Here is a 23,900-nt window from a genome sequence, read left to right as displayed (position 1 = left end):
CCTTAAGGATGCCCAATTTAGGGTAGTCCAACGGCTTGTGCACATTGACTTGCAATATCTACGAGCCAGAGCTAACAAAACTTGCTCCCCTCTGATCTTCAGCCAATTTAATAATTACGGACTGAGGATGGCTTTCCTATTTTTACACTCGAACCATTCCCAAGTATAGAAGAGCTTTCTCCCTAGCTCGCTTTAATGTTCTGCCCTCAGCACTACTGGATGGGTGATTTAAGAGGCTCCCGATTAATGAGCGGCTATGCCCCTGTGACAGAGCTGAGGTTGAAACTGTGGAATATGTCCTTTTATATTGCCCTATGTATAATGCAGGCAGATCTAAGTTACTATCTCTCCTTGAAACAGACCCTTCTCGACCCAATGTTAGTAATTTGTCTAGGGGATGGCTCCTCATATATCACTTCTTTGGTTTCCTTGTTTTTTTAAGAGCTGTAACTATCAGAGGAGAACGCTGGAATTCCCCTTAGTCAAGTTTTTGGTGACCAATTGTTCACGATTAATTTTCACATGTTCTTCTTTTGTTGTACTTGTGTTTTGGTCTGTGATTGCAAATAAAGTATTATTATTATTATTATTATTATTATTATTATTATTATTGTTATTATTATTAGGTCTGATTCTCATTAACTGAATATGGAAGAAGGATATCTGAATCATGGTGTATAGCCTTGATAATTCAGAGTTTCTGTTCAATACAGACATATCCTGTTAGTGTACAACTTAACTACTTGTCTATAGGTCTGATCATGAAGGCCTGTTCTGTTTGCCAGAGAAGAGGAAATAAGCAACTTTTAATCACATAAATTCTACAGATTACCCAATCTGATCTCTTGACTTGTCATCTTTCAAGACTAGATGATCACCTAAATAATTTTAATACTATAGTCAGAATTCCAGTTATAGCCTCTGCAGTGAATGTTCCTCTCCTTTCTGAAGCTAATATCCCAGAGATCTTAGATATGAGTGATTCTGTCAAAATTAATAGTTGTGACTTTTGAAAATCCTTAAGAGGAACAGGAATCCTTGAACACCAGGTTCAAACTTACTTTAAAGCCAACCCCAGATATATTATTTGGCTCATGAATCTTGGGCAAAAGAAGCTGCAGTTTAAACTTTGTTGAGCTGAAGCAGCATGAGTAGCTTTCAGCCTTTTTAAAAAATTAAAGTATGTAACCACTAAAGTCACTTCAAGAGAGAGGGGAGGGAAGTTTGCATCTCTTTTGATGCAAACTTTGGTGGTTACACTGCCTATTGGGCAACTAATAAAGGAAGCAGCTAATCTATCTACTGGTCTGAAGAAAACCTGTAAGAAACCTTCAGCTTAGTGGCAAATGTGGTTCAGTGAAGAATACCTGAACTCAGGTGAATGGTGCTTTAATCTCAATGTATTCAATCAAATCATTTTAATCTTAAGGAGGCTAGGCTAACCTCCGCACTGCAAAATGTTCAATAGTTCAAGCCTCTCAATAGTTCAAGTCTTGGCCTGGAGGTACGGTAGGGAAAATATCCATTCACCTGTTGTCTCCTCTTCTGTCATGAGAGTTTGAGAGTTATGATTGGGCGAATAGGGAAGAGTTTTGGTGCAGGATGGATTTCATCCAGATTGTTCTATTTTTTCTTTCCAAGAATTGACATGGAAAGATGATATGCCAGGCTGGATATTGTATGTGATTTTGTTGTTGTTCTTATAATTGATGTGTTACAAATCGTAATGTGTCCAGGAATTCAAGACAGTGTGGCATGCATCTGTTTTATCTGTATAGCACTAAACCTGAGAGGTAGATTGAGTTAAGGCATGTGATTGACCCAAAACCATATAGAAACTTCTGTGACTGAGTGAAACTGACTCAGGCTGACACAGGAATTCTGGAAGTGAAAGTCCACAGATTGTCAAGGGGCCATAGTTGCCCAGCCCTGCACTACAGCTTATTTCTGCTTGCCAGTGCTTATTCTGCCACATTATAAACACTTTTGGGAGGGACCTATCTAAGCCATCTTGGGAAAGTTAAGCACCATTATACTGATCATGTAGGGCAGGGGTGGGCAAACTTTTTGGCTCGGGGGCCTCATTGACTTTTAAAATTTGACAGACAGGCCGCCACCTGGTGTCGAAATGCCTGTCATTGCAAGTCAAAATCAAATGAATGCAATCATTCAATCATTCACATCAAACCTTAATTCTGTACCAATCTTTGGCGGGCTGGATTAAAAAGACCAATGGGCCGGATGTGGCCCGCGGGCCGTAGTTTGCCCACCCCTGATATAGGGTGTCTAAATGTTTGCTATTATGCTGATGTATCAAGGACTCTTAAGACAGTAAGGCCAAAAAATAAGATTCTTCCAACTTCAGTTAACCAAGTTCGTGAAATTTACTGCTCATCACATTGCCTTGTGGTGATGTTTGTTTTATAAGCTGTTCAGCTAGCTGCCACTACATCAAGAATCACTTTCATCATTGGATTTCTTCTTTCTTTATAAATGTCCATAATGATGCTTACACATAATTGATTTTCTCCCTAAACAAGCCCATTACTTATTAGGCAACCATTAAAAATATCTGAAATGAATGAGAAAAAGGGAAATAATATTAAAAGGATCCTTTACTATTTACAACTTGCTGAACACTACCCTTCTTCAAACACATTGTGTTCTGCGGGTGGCAGGACAGGGAGAACGGAGGTGAAGAAGTCTGGTGCAGGCTTCAAACACCTTTTCTGGCGTCAGGAGCGATCCCCCAGGGATACACGAACCCCGGAGAGGTCTGTGTCAACGTGGAGATCCTCGAGCTGCAGAGGGGGGAAGGCAACCCCCCGACAGTGAAGAGGGAAGCTCCCGAGCCCGGCGCAAAAGAGTAAGCGGTCATTCTATGGCGGCTTCCAATCCGGTCTGCCACTTGAGTGAATAAGCAAAGCAGTGACAGCCTGCGAGATCGAGTAACAGGAACAGAGAAACGGTTTATAACTTGGATTCTTTGAAGACTGAAGGGAGCAGAATGACAGAAGAATGATAGCACAAATTCTTCTCTCCGGTTGTGATTAGCACCTCTCGGAAGTCGGGCGGAGAGCGGCCAGAAAAGCAGTTGGGAAAATGGAAAGATTATAATGGAGAGCGGAAAAGTCTAAGCACAAAAGGAAAACACAGTTTTACCCTGTGAAGGGGAAGCTCTGGGAAAAGAGGGAGATTGCTAAAACCCGGAGATCGGAGGTCCGGAATTGATCTGAGCACAACATGACTATTATATCTACTTAATATTGTGGAGAAGACAAATTGAGCATTATATTGGACTTTGGAAGATTTGTATGTTGATTTAAAAGTTGGAAAGCAAAGAAAGAAGAAGCAGCAAGAGGAAGGCAGAGGCGAACAGAAGGCTGGGAAAGACGGTTTTGGGACTGCAGATTAGTCAGCACATTACACCATTTGCTGATTGGAAGGCTGAAAAGAATCCTCTAGCTGGAAGATGGACCTTTAGCTCACCCAACTTGCTTTTTTTATTATGTGGTACTACTTAAGTTTACTAAGTTGGCACTATTTTCTCTTTAAGATGACTTCCTTGCTGTTTTTTTGTTGATTTTCTGAAGCTGTGGTAATCTCTCTTCTACCTTTTCTCTTATTGTCTTGCCCCCTGTCTCCCTATTGTATCTTCTAAATACCTTACTAAATTCTACTTACTTGGGGGGGGGGAGGAGGATATACTATTATTATAGTTAAGAGATTACTGTTGTAAGTATTAATAGCAAAAAGGGTTAAACTTTGTTGATATAATCTATTTATAAATTATTGAGACTACTTAAGACATTTAAGATTAATGCCTTAAAGTGTTAATTGATGTACTATTGCTGACCAATTCTCTTATTACATAGACTACAATATTGTTGCAGATATCTATTTATGATATAGGGGAAAAGACTGTGGAGTGAGATATTAAATTGAAATACGTGAATAGACTTTCAAATACAGGACCCAAATACTGAATGGTGATTTGGGATAATATATCTAAAATTGTGCATCAACGAAAACAAATACTTAGAGAGATGACATCCACAACAACTATGGCCTTAAAAACAGGAAGGAAGGCTGTCCCGACCCTATCGACTACGTTGACATCCACCCCACCAACAACTCAAAAAACTATCGAGGAGTCTTTAACAGGGGAAAAGCAGCCTAATGTCCCCAACATTAATATACAAACTTCCATATTATCCTTGCAGGAAGCTATATTTAAAATGCAAGAAATGATGATTAAAAATCACAAGGAAACTAGAGCAGATATAAGCGAATTGAAAGATGAGATGGGGAAACTGAAGGCTGAAGTGAAAGCGGATTTATCGAAGGTGGAGGGTAAGATAGGGTCTCTACAGCAGGCCATGGAGAGAAACGAAGTGAAAATAAAAGATATAGAGAGTAGAACAATACGCATGGAGGCTAACTTTGAAAGGATGGATGAGGAATTTAAAAATGTACTTAGAGAAACGGAAGACTCTCTGGTCCACCTCGAGATGGACAAAGCAATGGCGTATTTAAGGTTCCAGAATGTGGCGGAAGCAAAAACTGAAGAATTGGAACATTTGATGGCAGAAATATTGGCTGAATGGTTAGGAAAGGAAAAAGATGATCTAATTAAAGAGTTTGATGAGGTATATAGGGTTAGCACAAGCTACGCCAGGCGTAACAACTGTCCAAGAGAAATTCATATCCGCTTCTCTAGGAGATGTCTGAGGGATTTAATTTTGAAAATGTCTAGGGAGGAAACAATATCATATAAAGGCAGAGAAATTAGGATTTTAAAACAAATTCCAAAGAAAGTGAGGATGATAAGACAATATTATAAATTTTAGCTAATGATTTAAATAAAAAAGGAATCCAATTTAAATGGTTAATCCCGGAAGGGATGTTAATTACGTGGAAAGAGAGGAAAATCAAAATAGAATTGATAGAACAGGCCCAAGATTTTCATCAACAGCTCACAGATACGAATGGTCAATCCACTAAAGAAGAACCTAAAAGGAGACCACAGGAGGACCGATATCATCACAGAACCCAAAAGGAACGACTTTCTCTAATTTCAGGAAGTGATAACCCACAACCTGGGAGAGAAGAGCAAATCCCACAACAACAACAACAAGAGAACCGAATCATTACTAGGCAAAAATCTAAGCAGACGTAGATAAATGGTGGAGGGGAAGAAGTTGCTCTCCATCAATATAAACGGATTAAATTCATTATCAAAAAGAAAAAGGATATTTTCAAAACTTATTCAGCATAACGCAGATATAATATGTCTTCAAGAAACACATATTTCAAAAAATGACGAAAGACATCTAATTTGTCCAAAATTAGGGAAACTTTTTACGGCACCGGCCGACAAACACAAGAAAAAAGGAATTGCAATTTACGTAAAACAAGATGTAAAGGCAGAATTAATCTGGTCGGATCCCGAAGGAAGAACTCTGGTTATACAAGTTTGGATAAACCACATCACATTTTTACTTGTAGCAATCTATGCCCCAAATGATGACCAGGGGAAATTTTTAAACACCTTCACCAAAAAAATAGTAGGCTTTGAAAAAAAGAAACATTTGCTTGATTGGCGATTTTAACTCCATTGCAGATTACCAGAAAGACCATAGTAATATGGGAAAAAACAAGAAGGGGAAAAGGGAACTTTCCGCGGCATGTAAGGAAATGTTGAAAGAGTTAAATTTAAAAGATTTATGGAGGGAACGGAATCTTGAAGGAAAACAACTTACATACTATTCTAATCCACATAAGACTTGGACTAGAATAGATATGGCTTGGATGGATTTGGATTTGGCTAATGAAATAAAAGAAATTGAAATCCTACCGAATGAATGGGCTGACCATAACCCAATACAGCTAATTTGGAGAGATAGGAGACGAATAAAAAAAAGATGGACACTAAATAACCAAATTGTAAATGAAGAAGAGTATATTAATAAGCTGAAAGAGGAGCTAAACTATTTTCTAAAAGATAATAATAATGAAACAACTTCAAAACAGAACATTTGGGATACTATGAAAGCAATTATAAGAGGCACAACAATTTCCTATAATGCTATGAGAAACAAGAGAATCTATGCCCGACAAAACGTATTACAACAACAAATCCAAGACTTAGAAATACAATTACAAAAAACCCCTAAGATCTAAGGACTACAAAACCAGTTAATATTAGCCAAACATAAGCTGAATTTAATTGAACAAGATAAAATAGAAGTTAGCTTGAGAAGGTCCAAACAAAATTACTTTGAACACGCCAATAAACCAGGAAGATGGCTATCTTATAAACTTAAAAAAGAAAAAGAAAAGAGACTGATACACCAATTAATAGACGAGAAAGGCATCCCACAACATGAGATTGAGAAGAAAAAAGATATTATATTAAACTATTTTCAAAGATTATATAAAAAATATCTGAAATGAATGAGAAAAAGGGAAATAATATTAAAAGGATCCTTTACTATTTACAACTTGCTGAACACTACCCTTCTTCAAACACATTGTGTTCTCTTTCAACTCTTTCAATAATATAAGGTTTTTTCCCTTACCCATTAATTGTATGTTCTGCATATATATATTGGAGATAGTGGCATCTTCTCAATTCATTTGCAGTTTAGAATTCTGTGCAATGATACTGCATATAATTAGTTGGACGCTAAATTATCTTAACATTTTAAAACAGGCTGCTCCAACTACTTCCCATGTTGCTAACAGTGTGAATACAACAGCAGCTCTGAGAACTGTGGAATCTATTCAGGGATCGAGTTCAGGTAACACAGCATCATCAAATAACATCAAATCTTCCAATGCTGCTGTTAAATTGATGGAAAAGAAAGTAAATGTGACAGTGGAAGCCAGCGCAGATAGTTCCAAAAAAGACCAAGTAAGTTCAAAGCAAAGAATAACATGAATAATTTTGAATAACTAAAAATAGGAATAAATTGCCTTGAAAATAATGTTTGCATCAGTCATTTTTATTATGTTATTTTTCCATGGGATTTAAGAATTTTACAATTTGTATCCTGATATAAAAAATACATAACGTCAGATCTACTTTGATACCGTGTTCTCAAACCACTCTTCTACCTATATTAGATGGGTTTTTTAAAAAAAAAAAAAAAAGAGGAAAAGATGGAGGTATGGTAAAAGTAATTTTACTAAATTGTTGGAACCTGCACCTGTGCAGGCAATAGCATGTTAACAAGCTTCTTTAGATGAAGAAATGTTTTGTTTCAGTCAGTTATAGAATAATCTTTAGCCACTTATGGCTAGAGGTTGACATGAACAATCTAATATCCATAATAAATTTCCCCACCAAATAATATGTATATCTTCTAGCATTTATGTTATATTGCAGAAAGTGCATTGGGGGTGGGGGTGGGGGTGTGCTTTGCAGTCAGGGATTGTGCTGCTGTAGAGATTAGTATTTATGCATATTTGAATTGGGTATTAATCACTTCAAAATATTAATTTATATATGCACCCTTTTCCTAAATAAGATGCACCCTTTATTTTTTCTAGAAATTATTAATTCAAGAAAAAGCTGCACAAGAAGTAAAACTTGCTATTAAGCCTTTCTATCAAAATAAAGATATTTCTAAAGAAGAGTATAAAGAGATAGTTAGAAAAGCAGTAGATAAGGTAAGTAATATTGATAATATTCATCTATGATTAGCAGTCTAGTTTTATTACTTTCAGGTTTTTTGACATAGGAGATAATAGCTTCAGCTCTTTAATATAGCTATATATATGTTACAGGCATTTAGCACATCAGATATTGTTTCTCACATACAAACAATACTGATCATATTCTTCATTTTTGGGCTAAGTAATTACAGCATAGCAAAGTAGGTGGTGCACAATGTGGTGTGAAGACAAAATTGTATCGTTGTGAATTATCATTGTTTTTATCTCACCCATGTACTGTTTCCTACATAGTTTTTTTGTTAGTCCAGAGCACATTGCTCCAATTACATTGTTTTTCTCACATGCTTATTTCTCATTTCCATGTAACAAATGGGCAGAATTTTGTTTTTATGCACAACCCTTTTCTCTGCTTTCAACAAACAAACAAGTCACCTTGTACTTACTGACACATATACACATCTTAACATTTGTCCCTCTATTTTCCCATCTGTAAGTAAACATTCTACTAAAGTACACAACATATAATCTACTTGTTCTCATTTTTTACCCTTTGGGGAAACTTGCAATAGTTCTCCCATCAACTGTCCCATTTGGCACATCAAAAAAAATAAACTCCTGGAACATAGGAATTACCAAGAGTAAAACTTTGTTGAAAGATTCTTTTAGGCACAGCAGAAGCAAAGTCAGCTGTGAGATTTTTTTCATGAAAACCCACATTGGTAAAAACCCCTTTTCACCCTGGACCACACACAGTTCATTGTCCACCAATTATATTCGGTACTTTTGTTTTAGGAAAACAGTCTGTGCCAGCTGATAGGTCTGAGAACTTGGTCTTGGTGGGTATCTCCTCTCTGGCATTAGAAGGCTTTCACGCATTCCTTAGCCCACCTCACATTATATGTGTCTCCCCTTATTGGGCCAACCGGGATGTTCAGCATGAAATCTACACTAAGTTAGCTACCTTCATATCTATTGCAGCCACCCATTCTGCATTGACTAAGGTAGCGGTGATGAATCTTTTAGGCACCAAGTGCCTAAAGCGCAAGTGCATGTGCATACCCAAAGTATAAGGTGAAAGTGCTCCCAGTGAGGCTCTTTCCTTGTCTGCCTGCCTCTTCTATGTTTCCCTAGCTTTTTGCAATGCCCCTACCACCCATATTTCCTTTAACGTTTCTATCCATTTGGCCAAGGATGCTGATGACGGCTGCCCCTGTGGGATTTCCGACATGGGCCCAAACTCTATTCCACTAGCTACCCCGAAAGGGTTAACCCCTGTACTACTATGCACGGAGTTATTGTATGCCACTTCTACAAAAGGTAGAAGTTCAGCCAATTGGTCTGTTAGTAGTTGACATAACACCTGAGGTACTGCTCCAACACTGAATTCGTATGTTTTGACTCCATTGGTACTAGGATGATAGATGGAGGTAAGGCCCTGTAAGGCGTCAATCAGGTTGAGGAATTCCTGCGAAAATTTTGACATGAACTACACTTGGTCCACAGTGATGTGTTTTGGGACTCCATGCAGCCGATAGATATGCTTCACAAACATCTTCCCCAGAGACCAGGTGGAGAGAACCTTTGGGCACACTACAAAATGTGCCTTCTTGGAAAATAAGTCCATGATGGTCCAGATTAAAGTATTTCCTGCCCTTTCTGGCAATTCCACAATAAAGTCCATTGAAATCTCTTCCCAGGGCTTCATCAGTTTGGCCACCAGCTGAAATAGACCAGGGGGCTTCCCAAGTAACTGTTTCATTGAAGTACACACAGGGCAGCTGGCTACGTATGCCTCTGTCTTTGGCCACCAGAACTGCCTCTTCACGAAAGTGAAAAGTTTTTACAAACCCAAAATGTCCTGCTGCCTTTGCAAAATTGAGGTCAATTGGCTGGCTGTGACATAAAATTTTGTCCCTTTCAATGCCAACCCATCTTTCAGAGACAGGTTGTCTTTGTGCTGCGGGAACCACTCACCTCTTACCAGGGCATCTTTCAGGGGTTGCACTCCCTCCTGAGCTGGCTCCAGTTGGGATGCTGCTTGTTGTCGAGTGATGGCGGGTACTGCACACTGTTTAGATGGAATGATGCAAGTGATCACTGCTTCTCAGGCACAATTGTACTGCGGCGCTTCCTTGCAGGGAGGGCAACTGCAAGGAAGTTCTTTTCTCCAAGTAGATATTGGAAGGTGAAATTGAACCAATTAAAATATTGAGCACGTTGGACTTGCTTAGGTGACAGTTTCATGGGGGTCGTCAGCGCTTCTTGGTTCTTGTGGTCCATCCAGACCTCGAATGGGACCAGTATTCTCTGAGAACTATCTCCACATCATGAGGACCCACTGAACTTTGCAAGCCTCCTTTTCTCAGATATCCCAGCCTTTCAATATTGGACAGTTTGTGAGATGTGTAGGTGCAAGGTTTCAATTCCCCATTGGCATTCTTTTGGAGTAAGACTGCTCCTATTGCTACATAGCTGACATCAGCCTGTATTGCAAATGGCTTCTCCAGGTCGGGGTGTTTCAGGACCGGCTCTGCAATGAATAGGTGTTTCAGTTTTTCAAAAGCAACTTGGCAGCCAGGGGACCAATCCGGGGGTTGGCTGGCTTCCACCCCTAGTTTTCAGCAGATTGGTTTTCAACAGGGCTATCTGGGTGAACGTGGGAATGAATTGGTGGTAAAAGTTTGCAAAGCCTAGGAAGCTCTGTAACTGCCTCCTGATTCGTGAGGCTCCCATTCTAGTATGGCTTTCATTTTGCTGGGGTCCATTTTCACTCCCTCATTAGAGATACAGTACCCCAGATAGTCCAAGCAAATTGGACTCACACTTGGACAGCTTTACGTACAGTTGGGCAGTTTCTTGATTACAGCTCTGACTAGCTTCACATGCTCTTCAGGGGTTTTGGTGTGTATTACTATATCACCAAGTACACCAAAACCCCTTTGTATAAATGCTACTGTAGCATTTTATTAGTTGCATGAATATAGCAAGAACCCCCTGCAGCCCGAAGGGTATTACTCAGAACTGGTAGCATCCAAGGGTGCAGATGAATGCGGTTTTCCGCTTGTGCCCCTTTTTAATTTTCATTATGCCTCTCTCACGTCCAGTTTAGTGAAGACTTCCCCCCTTTGCCAAATAACACAACATGTCCCTCATCAAGGAGATAGGGTACATGTTCTCCACATATATACAGTTTAGTCCTCTATAATCCATGCACAGCCTAAGGAACCTGTACTGCTTTTCCTTGAATAGCACAATCTCTATAGTGCAGTCCGTGAGGTGAGAGCATGACTGATTTCTTCTCACTGAAAACTTCAGCTAGCTTGCGACACTCTCCTGGAATCAGAGGCTCTAACCCATCACCTCCTTTTAGTGTATTTGCTGTTTCCGCTTTCACTTTCCTAACTGCAGGTGCTCAGCCAGCTTGCTACACTTTCCCTAGCTCTTGCTGGTTTTTCTCCATATCACATCTGCCCCCTCTTTGTCCAGCTCACAGAGGGGTTCCATTTTTTCCACCATGCCAATCCCAGGACCACAATGAATCTAATAGTCTCTATGTAGGTCCCCACTTTGAGCTTTACTGGCTTGGTCAGGCAGATAGCTGGCATACGCATGTTATTGATCCATCCAGTTGGGAAAATGCCATGGATCACCTTAGTTTCCTCAGTCTCAGTCCCAGTTCTTCCACCACCTGGGGACTGACTATGCATCATGTGCACCCTGAGTCCTGCAATGCTGTAATAGTTCCCCTCATCCCCGAGGAGGGCACCATGATCCTGACCCTGGCTGTCATGGGGATGATGGTGCCACTCATCCTTGGGTCATCTTCCCCTTTATTGTTGCTCTTGTAGAATACTGGACATGCTTGGGTGATGGTCAGAGTTCCCTCCTCCTCACTGGACTGGGGAGAGAACTCAACGAACTGCCACCCTACATGTGTCTTCTCCTTCAGCTTCACAGAGGGCCTCTTCCTTTTGGGCTGACTGGCAGGTGGAGAAGCGGATGCTGGATGTGGTGCGAGGCACTTGGCTGCTCGATGGGCCTCCTTCCCACAGAGGAAATAGGCTCCCTGGTTCTGATGAGGCTTGTTTCCTCTGGATAGTGTTGTATCCTCTTTGCCCACTCTGGGACCCGGCTGTCATTCAAGCATTCTGCAGGGTTGGCTCTGAGAACTCCAGGTTGATCTCTATCTCGTCAGCCATTTGGGATCCCTCGGGGTATCCAGTTTTGGTATAGTTCTTGGTTCAGCCTTTCTCGGAAGTAGAAAACAGCATGCATTCCGGCCAGTCCCTCAAGTGGCTAGCCAGGCTGCAGAAGTCTTGGATGTACTCTATTGCTGGCCACTTTCCTTGCTTAAAAGTTCAGATATAGGATTCTGTGTGTTGAGCCACCTCGGGGTCCTCAGATCGCTCCCATATGATCTGCATGAACACATCCAGATCGTCCAGCTCCATTTCCCTTCTATTGTGCAGGGACACTAGCCATGCGGCAGCACCACCTTCCAGGTTGGATACCACTGTGTGAACCCAGGCTGGGTACATTCCCCCATATGGGGCCACATCTACGCCAAGAAGTAGGCCAACTTGTCCCCCCATCAAAATAGACCATTAGAGTGGGGGTGGGGGGTGGTCGTTCTCTCTGCTTCTGCCACCAGTGGAGGAGGAGGGATCCCAGGTGCTGCCAGGGACACGGGGGCCTGCCGGAGGAGGGGTGGTGGAGCCTGCTGCCACTGCTCCTTGCACTGGAGACCCAATCATCCTGGCAGGTGCTGGCTTCCTCAGCTGCAGGTGGGGAGGAGATTGGTTGGTTAGAACTTTCACTCCATGTGTCCCAGCCACCATTGCTGCAGCACCCAGTGACACCACTCCTTTGATCTATAATAGCCCACCAAACCTTTTCCTCCATCGATTGATGGGCTGTGGGTGGCTGTTGAAACTTTCCACTCGACTGGCTGTTTTTCCTTCCAGTTCCTCCCTCAGATCACATTAACACTTCTGAGTGTTAGGGGGTCCTTAATTTCCACCGCCCTCCCTACTTTCACTGCCCAGCAGATCTTTGGCTCCTGGTAGGGGGCATATCTCAGCTGCTCCCTTAAGCTGTTTGGCTGTGGCTCCAGCTTCTCAGCTCTCTGGGATGTGCACCTTCTGGCTGTAACACCACCAGGGCTTCTCCAGCCAAGGTTTCTTCCAACTTCTTTTCCTCCAGCTCATTGTCTATTGCTGATATTTTGGGGTTTCTGACCTGCTGGGGTCCAGATAGTCACTATTGTGAAAGTTTAGTTTTTAGTTTATTTTATTGTCATTGCACCTTGTACAACGAAATCAAACACCATCTTCAGTGCACATCATGACCATGACCATGAAAGTAAACACAAACACACATCCTTCACCCTTCACACATTGAACCGGAAACCCCCGGCACTACACCAACACTGCACTATACAGCAGAATTCAAAAGAGCTACTGCCCCGGGATAGAAGCTGTTTCTCAGCCTATTTGTCCTTGCTTTTATTATCCTATACGGTCTGCCAGGTGGTAATAGTTCAAAAAAAGGGTTCCCAGGATGAGATGGATCTTTGAGAATGTTTTGAACTTTCTTAAGGCAGCGAGAGCGATAAAGCTCTTCCAAAGAGGGGAGAGGGTAACCAATGATCTTCTGGGCTGATTTAATATAAATTTGGCACATCCAAAAAACCAAACTCCTGGCATTTAGGAATTACTAAGAGTAAAACTTTATTAAAAAGTCAACTTAGGCATAGCAGAAGCAAAGTCAGAAGCAAAGTTGCTTTTTCTGCAAAAGCCCACATAGGTCAACCCTCCTTTTCATCCCTGGGCTGCCCACAGTTGATTGTCTATCAATTACACTCAGTATTTTTGTTTGGGAAAACAGTCTGCACCAGCTGGTAGCTTCAAGAACCTGGCCTTGGTAGAGGCATCTTCCCTCCAGCAGCAGAAGGCTGTCATGCATTCGTTAGCCCTCCTTCCCCCGCCCTTGGAATTTACTAAACCCCCCTTCCCATTTCTGTTTGGCAAACCGTGAGCTGGAAGTTGATGCAGGTAATGATGAAAGCAAAGTCAGCTTTGACAATTTCCCTTGTCAACCTTGGCTTTTGATACATTAATTATGAGAGCTATCTCATTGTATCATGCAGTCTAACAGTAAAAATCTTTGAGCTTTTCAGCCAATAAAACATCATTTCTATATAAAAATATAGTATACTTTCCTGTCCTTGATGAACAGATTTTAAATATTCTTTGATTTAATTTGATTTGGAAGGCTGCCTGAGCAAATGAATCTAGACATCTTACATAGATAGGTTAAAAAAAAAGAAGAAATGATTAAAAGAGAAACTGACATGTGGGTCCAGACAAAATCATCCATTACCTTATAGAAACCCCACCAGGGGCTCAACAAATGATTTAACCCCATGCCTGGGAGCAAAGCCTCATCTTCAAAGACTTGTAGAATCCTTATAAGATGAGAGTCATGGGAAACAGGGAAGGGGGAAACTTGTCCTCAGTGCTGAATAATTTATTTTCACACATGATTTAGTTTCCTGATACTCAGCTCTCAATCCATTTAACCTCCAGCTTTCAACTCCATTTTTGCTCAAAACCTTACATAATTAAACACAATTCAGTTTATTAGGTCTTGACAAACTTGAACAATGGGCCCTATCAAAATGAATTTTAATGTGGAGAAAAGCAAAGCTTTACAATTAGGCAGGAAAAATCAAAGGTACAAGTATAGATTAGGCGAGATCTGTCTCAAAAACAGTAACTGTGAGAGGAACCTTGGAGTCTTAGTGTGCGATCATTTGAATATGAGCCAGCAATGTGCAGCAGCAGCCAAAAAAGCTAATACAATCCTGGGTTGTACAATCAGAGGCATAGAATCAAGATCACGTGAAGTATTAGTGACACTTTACAAAATCCTAGTAAGACCACATCTGGAATACTGCAACCAATTATGGTCACCATATTATAAAAAAGATGTTGAGATCTTGGAAAAAGTTCAGAAAGTTCAAATATGAAGAACGGCTGAAGGTTTTGGGTGTAGTCTAAAGAAAAGAAGTGTTAGGGGTGACATGATAGCAGTATTCCAGTATTTGAGAGGCTGCCACAAAGAAGAGGGGGTCAGATTACCCAAAGCACCAGAGGGCAGGACAAGAAATAATGGTTGGAAACTGATCAAAGAACGAAGCAACCTGGAATTAAGGAGAAACTTCCTAACAGTGAGGACAATTAACCAGTGTAACTGCTTGCCTCCAGAAGTTGTGGGCGCTCCATCACGGAGGGGGGGGGGGTTAAGAAGAGACTGAGATTTAAGACTTGTCTGAGATTGTATAGGTTCTCATGCTTGAACAAGTGGCTGGAATGTCTGTGGTCCAGGTGCATCACTCCTTTATGCATCCCATTCCCAGCACGATTGGCCTTGGATATGTTAAACAACTCAGGCTGGCCTCTGAGTCAAGGCCTCCCCATCGCTTAGAAATTCCAGTTTTACTTCCTGCACGCTTCCTCTCCCAAATATCCATTGCTTCTCCCCGCCCATCGTTTCCATGGCAGCTGGTAGCAAGCTTGAAGGAAAGCAAAGATGGCCAGGCTGTGCTTTTCAAGGCAATTGGAACAAACTAATCCCTCTGCAGTTTTTGCAGTCACTTAATACTTCTAGCATTCCCTAACTAACTCTTTCATTCAATTTTTTAAAAGTATATTCACTATTGGAAGTACTTTCTTTAGTTCTTCTTGGCCACTTACAAAACAGTTTTTTAAAAGTGTATTGTCAAAAAGGTTTTGAATTCTGTCTCATTTAATATTAAACCTTTTTTCATTGACTCCCTTCTTTGTAACTGTTTTATCTTTATGCTGTATTTTTCTTTCATTCTTAGTTTTGCAGAAGTCTGTTATACGCAGTTTTCCAAGCTCTTTCAGTTCCTTCAAAGAAGCATCTGTTTTCAGCATCGCCATCAGTGTAACCTGAAAGATTTCTTTCTCAATTTGTAACATACATTTTTCCAAGCAGATTTCACATTTTATATTTATGTCTATTCTTCTAATAACATTTTATATAATTTCTCTTCCTGCAATAATTTTGCTCTTACTCTTGTTTCTCTTTTTTATTTTTTCCATGACCATTTTTCTCCATAATTCACTCTTGACACTGCCAAAGATTGTCCATCCCACATTAAGAGCTCTTGCCACACTTATATCTCATACTTTGTCATAAATAATCTGATCAGTTGTGCTTCATTTATTTCATATAACATATGCATGTTTGTGTATGTGTGTGTGTATTTGTGTATGTGTGTGCATGTACATGCAACACACACATACATACCACATATATTTGAAATAAACTTTTTCCTAAGCAGATGTTCATCAAAATCAACATTCTCATTCATTCTTGGATCTATGAATAGTCTAATTATGTATTTGCCATTTTCTCATCTCATTCCAACCTTCCAGTATGGTTTTTTTTTCCCCTGGGAACGTTCTGTAAGAATTATATAGAACAGGGGTTCTGTATAAGCAGCATGTGCGCACATAGCCACACTTGCATAAGCAGTGGGTGAGCACATATGTATTCCATTTGCGCTCATGCAAATGGAACTGTGTGCATTCTTGCCGGATGCTTGTGCGGAACCATCTCCCCCCCCCCCCAGTTCGCAGAGCCAGAAAGGTTGGAGAACTGGTATAGAATTTTTCCAGAAATCCCTTTTGATTTTGCTGGAGTCTGACATTCAATAGGCATCAGATTAGGAATTATTATCTTCATCTGTACCCATAATGCAATAGATTAAATAACACTTTAACTTTTGCTTTTCAATTTTTTAGGTTTGCCATAGCAAAAGTGGGGAAGTTAATTCTGCAAAAGTAGCAACTCTGGTAAAAGCTTATGTGGACAAATACAGACATTCGCGAAAGAGAAATCCAGATGAAACTGTTTCTGTGGAAAGAAAATAAATCCAGAATGAAAAATGCCATCAGGATGACTGCAAAGTGCAATTTTGACTTGGACTTTTAATTAGAAATAGTGGCTGAAATCTGATTTTGATAAAATTATTTTTCAATATAGTGTATAATGTTTTCTTATAAATAAATATAGATTAATGCTTCAAGTTTATCCTTTTGCAAAAAGCTATGTAAAAATAAAATAAAAGGAATAAAAGACCCCATGTCCCACTCCCACAACTCCCAATTAATAATACAGTTGTTGAATGCCACATACAGTATTTTTGATTTACACAATCTTTCAGAATACAGAATTTGGGGCAGGATAATACAATATATGTGAGTCAGGGAAAAGACTGGAGTAGATTTTTATTTGATTTTTTTTTGCCACTATTTTAAACTATAGTAAATGTGTTTAAAATGTCTCACTTCATAGGTTCAGTGTGTGTGTGTGTTGTCTTTTCATTTCTCTTGAGGATTTGCCAGTGTTAAATCCCAATATAGTTCTGACGGTCATAGTGTAGATTGTAACCTAGCACTTCACCTTTGGAGAACCAACCCCTGTTAATATATTACACAAAAGTATTGTGCATTACATTTAACATTGAGTTATTCTTTGCCCAATTTAATTTGTGTTTAATGTTTCAGTACAGCATACTTCTAATCTTCCAACCATTTGAAACATCTGATGGAATATAAAAGGTGGATTGTCGAGTTACCTATGACAAAGTATTAACAGTGATTTTAAAGTAGACAGTTGTCTGAGGCCTGTGAAATAAAAGAATATTTTAGCAAGGATTATACAATGATGAAGGCAGCATAATAGACTGCCAAATTCATACTACCATGTGCTAATTTATTGCATGAAGTCCAAGTGGAGAATGTTATACTGATCTTAAATGTATATGTAGTGGGTGGTGAGGAAGGTTGCTACCTAAAAGTAATTCATTAAGCATATTACAAATATATTTTCAGTTTCTTGTTACCAGCTGTTTTCATAAATGAATAGCTAAGGAAATAACAGGCTTTGATTATCCCTTGCAACAAAATAAAACGCTAGTGCAGTAATTGCCTTGCATTTCACTGCATTCATTGTTTTACTTGGAACCTAGGTCAATTAAAGGTGTAACTGGGAGAGACAAACCAATTAAACATGTCTTCTTGAGTGCACTTGTATTTGTGGCAGGCTCCACAGAAAGGCCCAAGACGAAGGGTCACCCAGAAAGTTAAAGCAGAGCACTATCACAGTTATCAATTCACATTCTATTTCAGACAATGAACTCCTTGCCTATATTGTTTGTGTAACTAAAGATAATATTTATCTTATACAGTCTTCGGTGTGGATATTGTTTTTATTTACAGTCAAGTGCTATGCTTAGCCTTCTGAAGAGAGTTTTTGTTAGAGAAGCATATATGCTAATTTTCAATATATAGTGACTGCTGACATGAAGTCTGTAGAATGCAATTTTGTTTAAACTCAATTTGCATTTTATAATTAAGTGGTTTTTCTCAACCATTTAAGATGGGGTAGGAATTCATAGGTATACTGTGTGTTGGTTTGATGCATATGTGTTATTTTCTTAGTCTTTCTGAATTTAGGTCTACTTTAGAAGTTCATGAAATTTCTCAGATTTACATGCTCATTCTTAATTTGTTTTTGCTGAGTATATCTCTTTTGTCCGCATAAGATGTACTAGCCACAAACCAGACTTTAAAATTGAATCTATGTTTGACCATGGAGCTAATTTACTTTTTGATGCAAAATTAATAGGGACCCAGTTCAGTGCCGAAAAGGAGAAAAAAGATTTCTGTTAAGGTTGAGACAATCTTCATAATTATTATTATTATTATCATTATTATTATTATTGGTGAGATGATGGATTAGGAAGTTTTTTAATGTTTTCTTACCGTATCTCTCCAGTGTAATAGCAGCAGATTATAGCAAACTTTCACTGTATTTCCAAACTGAATGAAAAGGGATATTGACTAGCATGCAGTTGGCCTGTTTCCTTAAATATTTTTTTAAGTCATTCCCTAACATGCAGCCTTTTCAATGATAATTCAGGCACACATCACTGATTTGAAAGATATTTGTTTGTTTATGTAACAAGCACTTCACCAACAGTGAATGGAGGTAATGTGTACTTGTTAGTTCAAGATGCATCTATTTCTGAATTAAACACTACAAGCATAAGTCAGCATGCTTTGAAGTATTTCTGGGGCTGGTCATTTGGGGTAGAGTGATTGCATCCAGCATTTATTCCTTTTCTGATAACTTTGTCAGTACTGAAACACTGATTCATGCTGAACATCCTTATGAAGTATGTATATGACTAAATTTGGCCAAACTATACTATTTTTTAATTAAAACAACACTAGCCTTACCACAAATATACAAGGAAAACTTGTAACCAAGCTTAGGAACATTTCTTCATTATACTAAGATTGCAGTCCTACCTATAAAGAGAGGAAATTCAATTGGTTAATTCATTAGGGCTTCTGGAATAGACAGGATTAGAATAGGCAAGTTATTTTTGTATTCCTGTGACTATTGACTGAAATACTTATTTCTTGGTAGTACACTGCAAAAATTTCAGTAATAACAAAACAAATCCAACTGCTTTAAATTGCTATGAAAAAAATGATAATTGATGTTTCTTGAAATGGTGCACTGAACACTCATTCCAGTCTTTTGGTGTGCATGTGACTTAAATGTGTTATAATTTAAATAAAGGAAAATTAAAATCAGGATCACAGTGGCTGATGTAATCCAGGCTCTGGTATCTGTCGCTTAGGGCTGGAATAAAATATACTGAAAACAATATTCTAAAGAGTTTTATGTAGTTCAGAATATTTTCTAATAAATTCTTTTGACTAAGCTGGAATGAGTCTGCCTCTTCTTAAAATGTGCTGATTTAGAAAATGTGCATATCACTTGACATTCAACAACTGGGTGGTTCGCTATAACTACTATATCCCAGCCAACAATGTATACATTGGGCATTGTCCTATCTCTGTTCAGTGCCTTGGAAATTGCCTTTTCTAAGAAGCAAACATGGAAACCTAATGTCAGGTTCATATGGTGTCCTGCCATTCTGTTGGAAGGGCTTGGTGTCATTTTTTTTTTTGCATGCTTTTGCTTTTGCTATAACTGGGAATTAGGGGGATTGTCTTTGAAGACCGAGCAGACTCCAAGGCCATTATGAGGGTGAGAGTGAACCATTATCTGCCTACACCTCAAAACAACTTTGTGGCATCACATTGGCTGCTAGCAAACTGGGGGAGAGGTTGGGGTTGGTGATGAATGAATTACCTTGTACTTTGCAGGCTTTTTCAGATTTCACCTGACTATTACAACCACACTCTCAATAAATGTTACTTTGATTCTGAGAGATCAGCTGGGACAGGTCCTTATATTAGGCAAAATTTGCAAAGTTGGAGAGCCTGGAGGCATATTGCCATTACCATGCATACAATAGCAGCCCAAGGCAGTGACCAGGAGGAAGCTGAGTGCTGGGGGAAAGCATTGACCAGACCTCCCCCTGGGCTGGACCTTCTGGACAGAGGAGGTTGGGAACCCTAGAGATTCATCGAGACCCAGGTGGTCCATTGGAGTCAGAAAGAAGGAAGACTGGGCAGGAAGAAGCAGAGGGGTGACAACAATGCGAGGCAGCTGACAAAAGCAACCAGAGCTGGAAGAGTTTGAGGATGAGGAAGTCGGAGAATCTGGTTATACCGACCTTGATGAAGTAAGCCATACAGTTCACAATGCATGCCTTCCAAACCCTGAAGGCATGCCAGCCATATGCTACAACTGCCACCAGCGGGGCCCAACAGACCCAAAAGGTGGAAGATAGAATAGAATAGAATAACAGAATTGGAAGAGACCTTTGAGATCTTCTATTCTAATCCCCTGCTCAGGCAGGAAACCCTATACCATTTCAGACAAATGTTTGTCCAATCTCTTCTTAAAAACTTTCAGTGTTGGAGAATTCACAATTTCTGGAGACAAGTTGTTCCACTGGTTAAATGTTCTGTCAAAACTTTCTTCTTAGGTTGCTTCTCTGCTTGATTAGTTTCCATCCATTGCTTCTTGTCCTGTCCTCAGGTACTTTGGAGAATAACTTGACTCCCTCTACTTTGTGGCAACCCCTGAGATATCAGAATACTGCTATCATGTCACCCCTACTCCTTTTTATTAAATTAGATATACCAAATTCCAGCAACCATTCTTTATGTTTTAGCTGTCAGGATTCCAAGTAATAAATACATTGCAAGTAAGACTCTGAGGCAATTGAATTCCTCAGAGATTACTTTTATTGGAAATATATTGGCACATATCTGGTGAAAACTGACTCTGAAAATTCCTGTGGTTTTCAGAAAGTATTTTGTTTTGAGGGTCAGCGCTAGACACCATGGCAGGGGCTGCAGCAAGGGACCACATCAAAACCGTGCATTAGGGCTGAAGAGTGGTGGCAGAGTACACTGAGGAATACTATGACCTGGTATGCCGACTCAAAGACTGGCTGGAGGATATCTTCATCAGCTGTTTTAAAGATGGACTGAATGACTATCTGTACAATGCCTACTTTTCAAAGTTTTTCCACACCACTCTCCGTGATTGGCATGTACTGGTCGAAGAGGTAGAAATAAGTACTACACAGCCCAGCCATGGAAGAAATCACCCCCGGAGAAGAGACGGTGAAACTGCACATCCCACAGACACGTTCCACTGCCTGGTTAACCAGCTCTGGTTGAGAAATTGGGGATGTGCTTGAGATGCTGAAAGCCCCTATCACATTTTGCCAGCTAGATGTATTGGTAGCAGGGGGCATCCCAGCAACATTTGTCACCAAACTCATGCAAATGCAGACGGGGCTCATATACAGACTTTAAGCTTCATAGTGTCCCTAGGGTTGGACCAACTGCTGATGTTAGGGTTGGCCGTGGCTAAAAAAGTGGAATCCTTATGTAAACCAGAGAAGGAGACTGTTAAAAATCTGGATGAATCATCCTCCCTGAGAGCAAGAGGAATCTGGAAGGTAACCTCCATCTAGCAGGAAATCAGGGCAGTAGTGCAGGGGTTGGAAAAGGACCTCCCCACTATCCCCAAAGAATATCGGGACTTAAGAGAGATGTTTGGCAAAAAGGGCTCAGATGAACTCCCCTCCCCTCACTGACAGCCAGACTGTGCCATAGAGATCCTACCAGGGGCTAGACTGCCTAAACTGTAGCTGTATTCGATGACCCCAAGAGTTACCGTATTTTTCAGAGTATAAGACACACTTTTTCAACCTCCAAAAGTGGGTGGAAATGTCTGTGCATCTTATACAGCGAATGTTGCTGAAGCCCCACCCACCCACCAGCCCTTTGACCTCTGGCTCCCAGCCATTTGCCTCCTTGCAGAAAACAGCAAACAGTCTGTTTCACCTTCAGCACAGCTTGATTAGCACAAGCAGCTGATTATCGGTTGGTTTGGCCTCCTCACGATTAGCTGTTTCAGGCTGCAAGGATTGCCTTTGCCTAGTGCCACCTTCGTGCACCCCATTTTCGCCTCCACATGTTCCACTTTCTGCCCATTCTGATCCCTGCCACCTGGAATGGGGCGAAAATGGGGCACTCGGACACTGAAAACGGGGCATGCAGAGGCTGAAAATGGGATACGGGGGCCAAAATGGGATGTGTGCAGGCAGCAATAGGCTACTGACTGAAACAGCTGATCGTGGGGAGGACAATCCAATCGACAATCAACTGCTCATGCTGATCAGGCTGTGGTGAAGGTGAAACAGGCTGTTTGCTCTTTCCTGCAAAGAGGCAAATTGCTGGGAGGCAGAGGCAGATTTTGTTTCTCATTTTCCTCCCCCAAAGCTAGGTGCATCTTATACTTTGGAGTGTCTTATACTCTGAAAAATACAGTAGATGAATTGCAGGTGTTCATTGACAAAAATCTGCCCTGACCCCGGGTAGCAACCCCTGTCCTGTTTCAGGGAAAGGATGGGGTGCTTTGTCTATGAGTGGATTATATGGGGCTAAATGCTGTTTGTGTGGAAAACATTCCTCCCTGCCCTCCATATGAAGGACATGCTAGTTCATTTGGCCAAAGTCAAAATATTCACGAAGCTGGACCTGCAAGAAACCTACTATCATGTGAGAATCAAGGAGGGGAATGAGTGGAAAACTGCATTCAAATGCCCTTTGGGATGCTTCCAGTTTAGAATCCTACCTTTTGGCCTCCAGACAGAGAACCCCAGTGGTGTTCATGCGATTGATAGATGAGGTTTTACATGAGCACCTGTATAAAGGGGTACTGGTGTGTTTGGGTGATATTTGAATCTACATCAAAACCAAGGTGGAGTATGTGAAACTGGTAATAGCTGTAGTGAAGAAACTGACTGCAACTGTATGCCAAACTTTCCAAGTGTGAGTTGCACCAGACCAAAATAGACTGGGTTATCGCATCTCACATGAAAGAATTGAAATGGACTCCAAAAAAGTTGAAGCAGTGCTGGACTGGGCTCCACCCCAACCAGAAAGCAACTGCAGAGCTTTCTGGGTTTTGTCAACTTTTACCAGCGATTCACTCTATGATTTGCGCAGATAGGGCTCCCCAGCACAAAGCTATTAAAAACAAAAGGGGAGGACAAATCTAAACTTAGACGGCCCCTTAAATGCACTTTAGAATGCCAGACAGCTTTCAAGAAGCTCAAAGAGTTGTTTGTGACTGAACTCATCCTGAAATATCGTGACCCAAACACCCTTTTTGTTATCTAGGTTGACACTAGCAATGTCACCATGGGGGCTATGTTGTTACAGAAAAATGATAGTGGCCAGCTACAATTCTGTGCTTACACTTCCAGAAAACTATCAGGGACTAAGCAAAGGTGAGTAATATGAGAGAAGGAAGCTTACGTGGTGCGTTGGACACTCCTAACCTAGAGCCATTTCCCTGAGGGGAGCAAAGTGTCATTTGAAGTATGGATTGACTACAAGAACCTAGGGGCATTAAAAATCCCACAGAGGCTATCTCCTAAGCAGGTGTAATGGGGACAATAACTTAACTGCTTTAACTTTGTGTTACACTACCTCCCAGGGGGCAAGAACTTCTTGGCTGATGCTTTTGTCTTAAACGCCTCAATAGAATTAGAAGAACTTTATTGTCATTGTACAAGTACAATGAAACTGTGGATGAACCCCAGCAACTGTTCGCAATACAATAAAATCAAAGCACTTAAAAAGGAAGATAAGAAAGATAGAGTACCCACATGTCCA

At 40.4% G+C, this 23,900-nt stretch overlaps 1 protein-coding gene across 2 annotated transcripts in view; it reads left to right on the top strand.

The window, feature by feature from the left end:
- Positions 1 to 19,510, top strand: part of SCAF11 (SR-related CTD associated factor 11) — a 75,550-nt gene extending 56,040 nt beyond the window's left edge. For both annotated transcript variants that reach the window (XM_026700623.2, XM_087934409.1), the window contains 3 exons: positions 6,716 to 6,916; positions 7,555 to 7,674; positions 16,515 to 19,510. In XM_026700623.2, the coding sequence (XP_026556408.1) occupies positions 6,716 to 6,916; positions 7,555 to 7,674; positions 16,515 to 16,643 (450 nt within the window). In that variant the 3' untranslated portion in view covers positions 16,644 to 19,510. The remainder of the gene's footprint in view (positions 1 to 6,715; positions 6,917 to 7,554; positions 7,675 to 16,514) is intronic.
- The last annotated feature ends 4,390 nt before the right edge of the window (positions 19,511 to 23,900 follow it).

This window comes from Pseudonaja textilis, chromosome 5 (assembly GCF_049901715.1).
Source record: "Pseudonaja textilis isolate UNSWEBS1 chromosome 5, rPseTex1.2, whole genome shotgun sequence".
NCBI classification, from domain to species: Eukaryota; Metazoa; Chordata; class Lepidosauria; order Squamata; family Elapidae; genus Pseudonaja; species Pseudonaja textilis.
The sequence above is the reverse complement of the archived record's forward strand: the minus strand, read 5'-3'. Positions and strand labels throughout refer to the sequence as shown.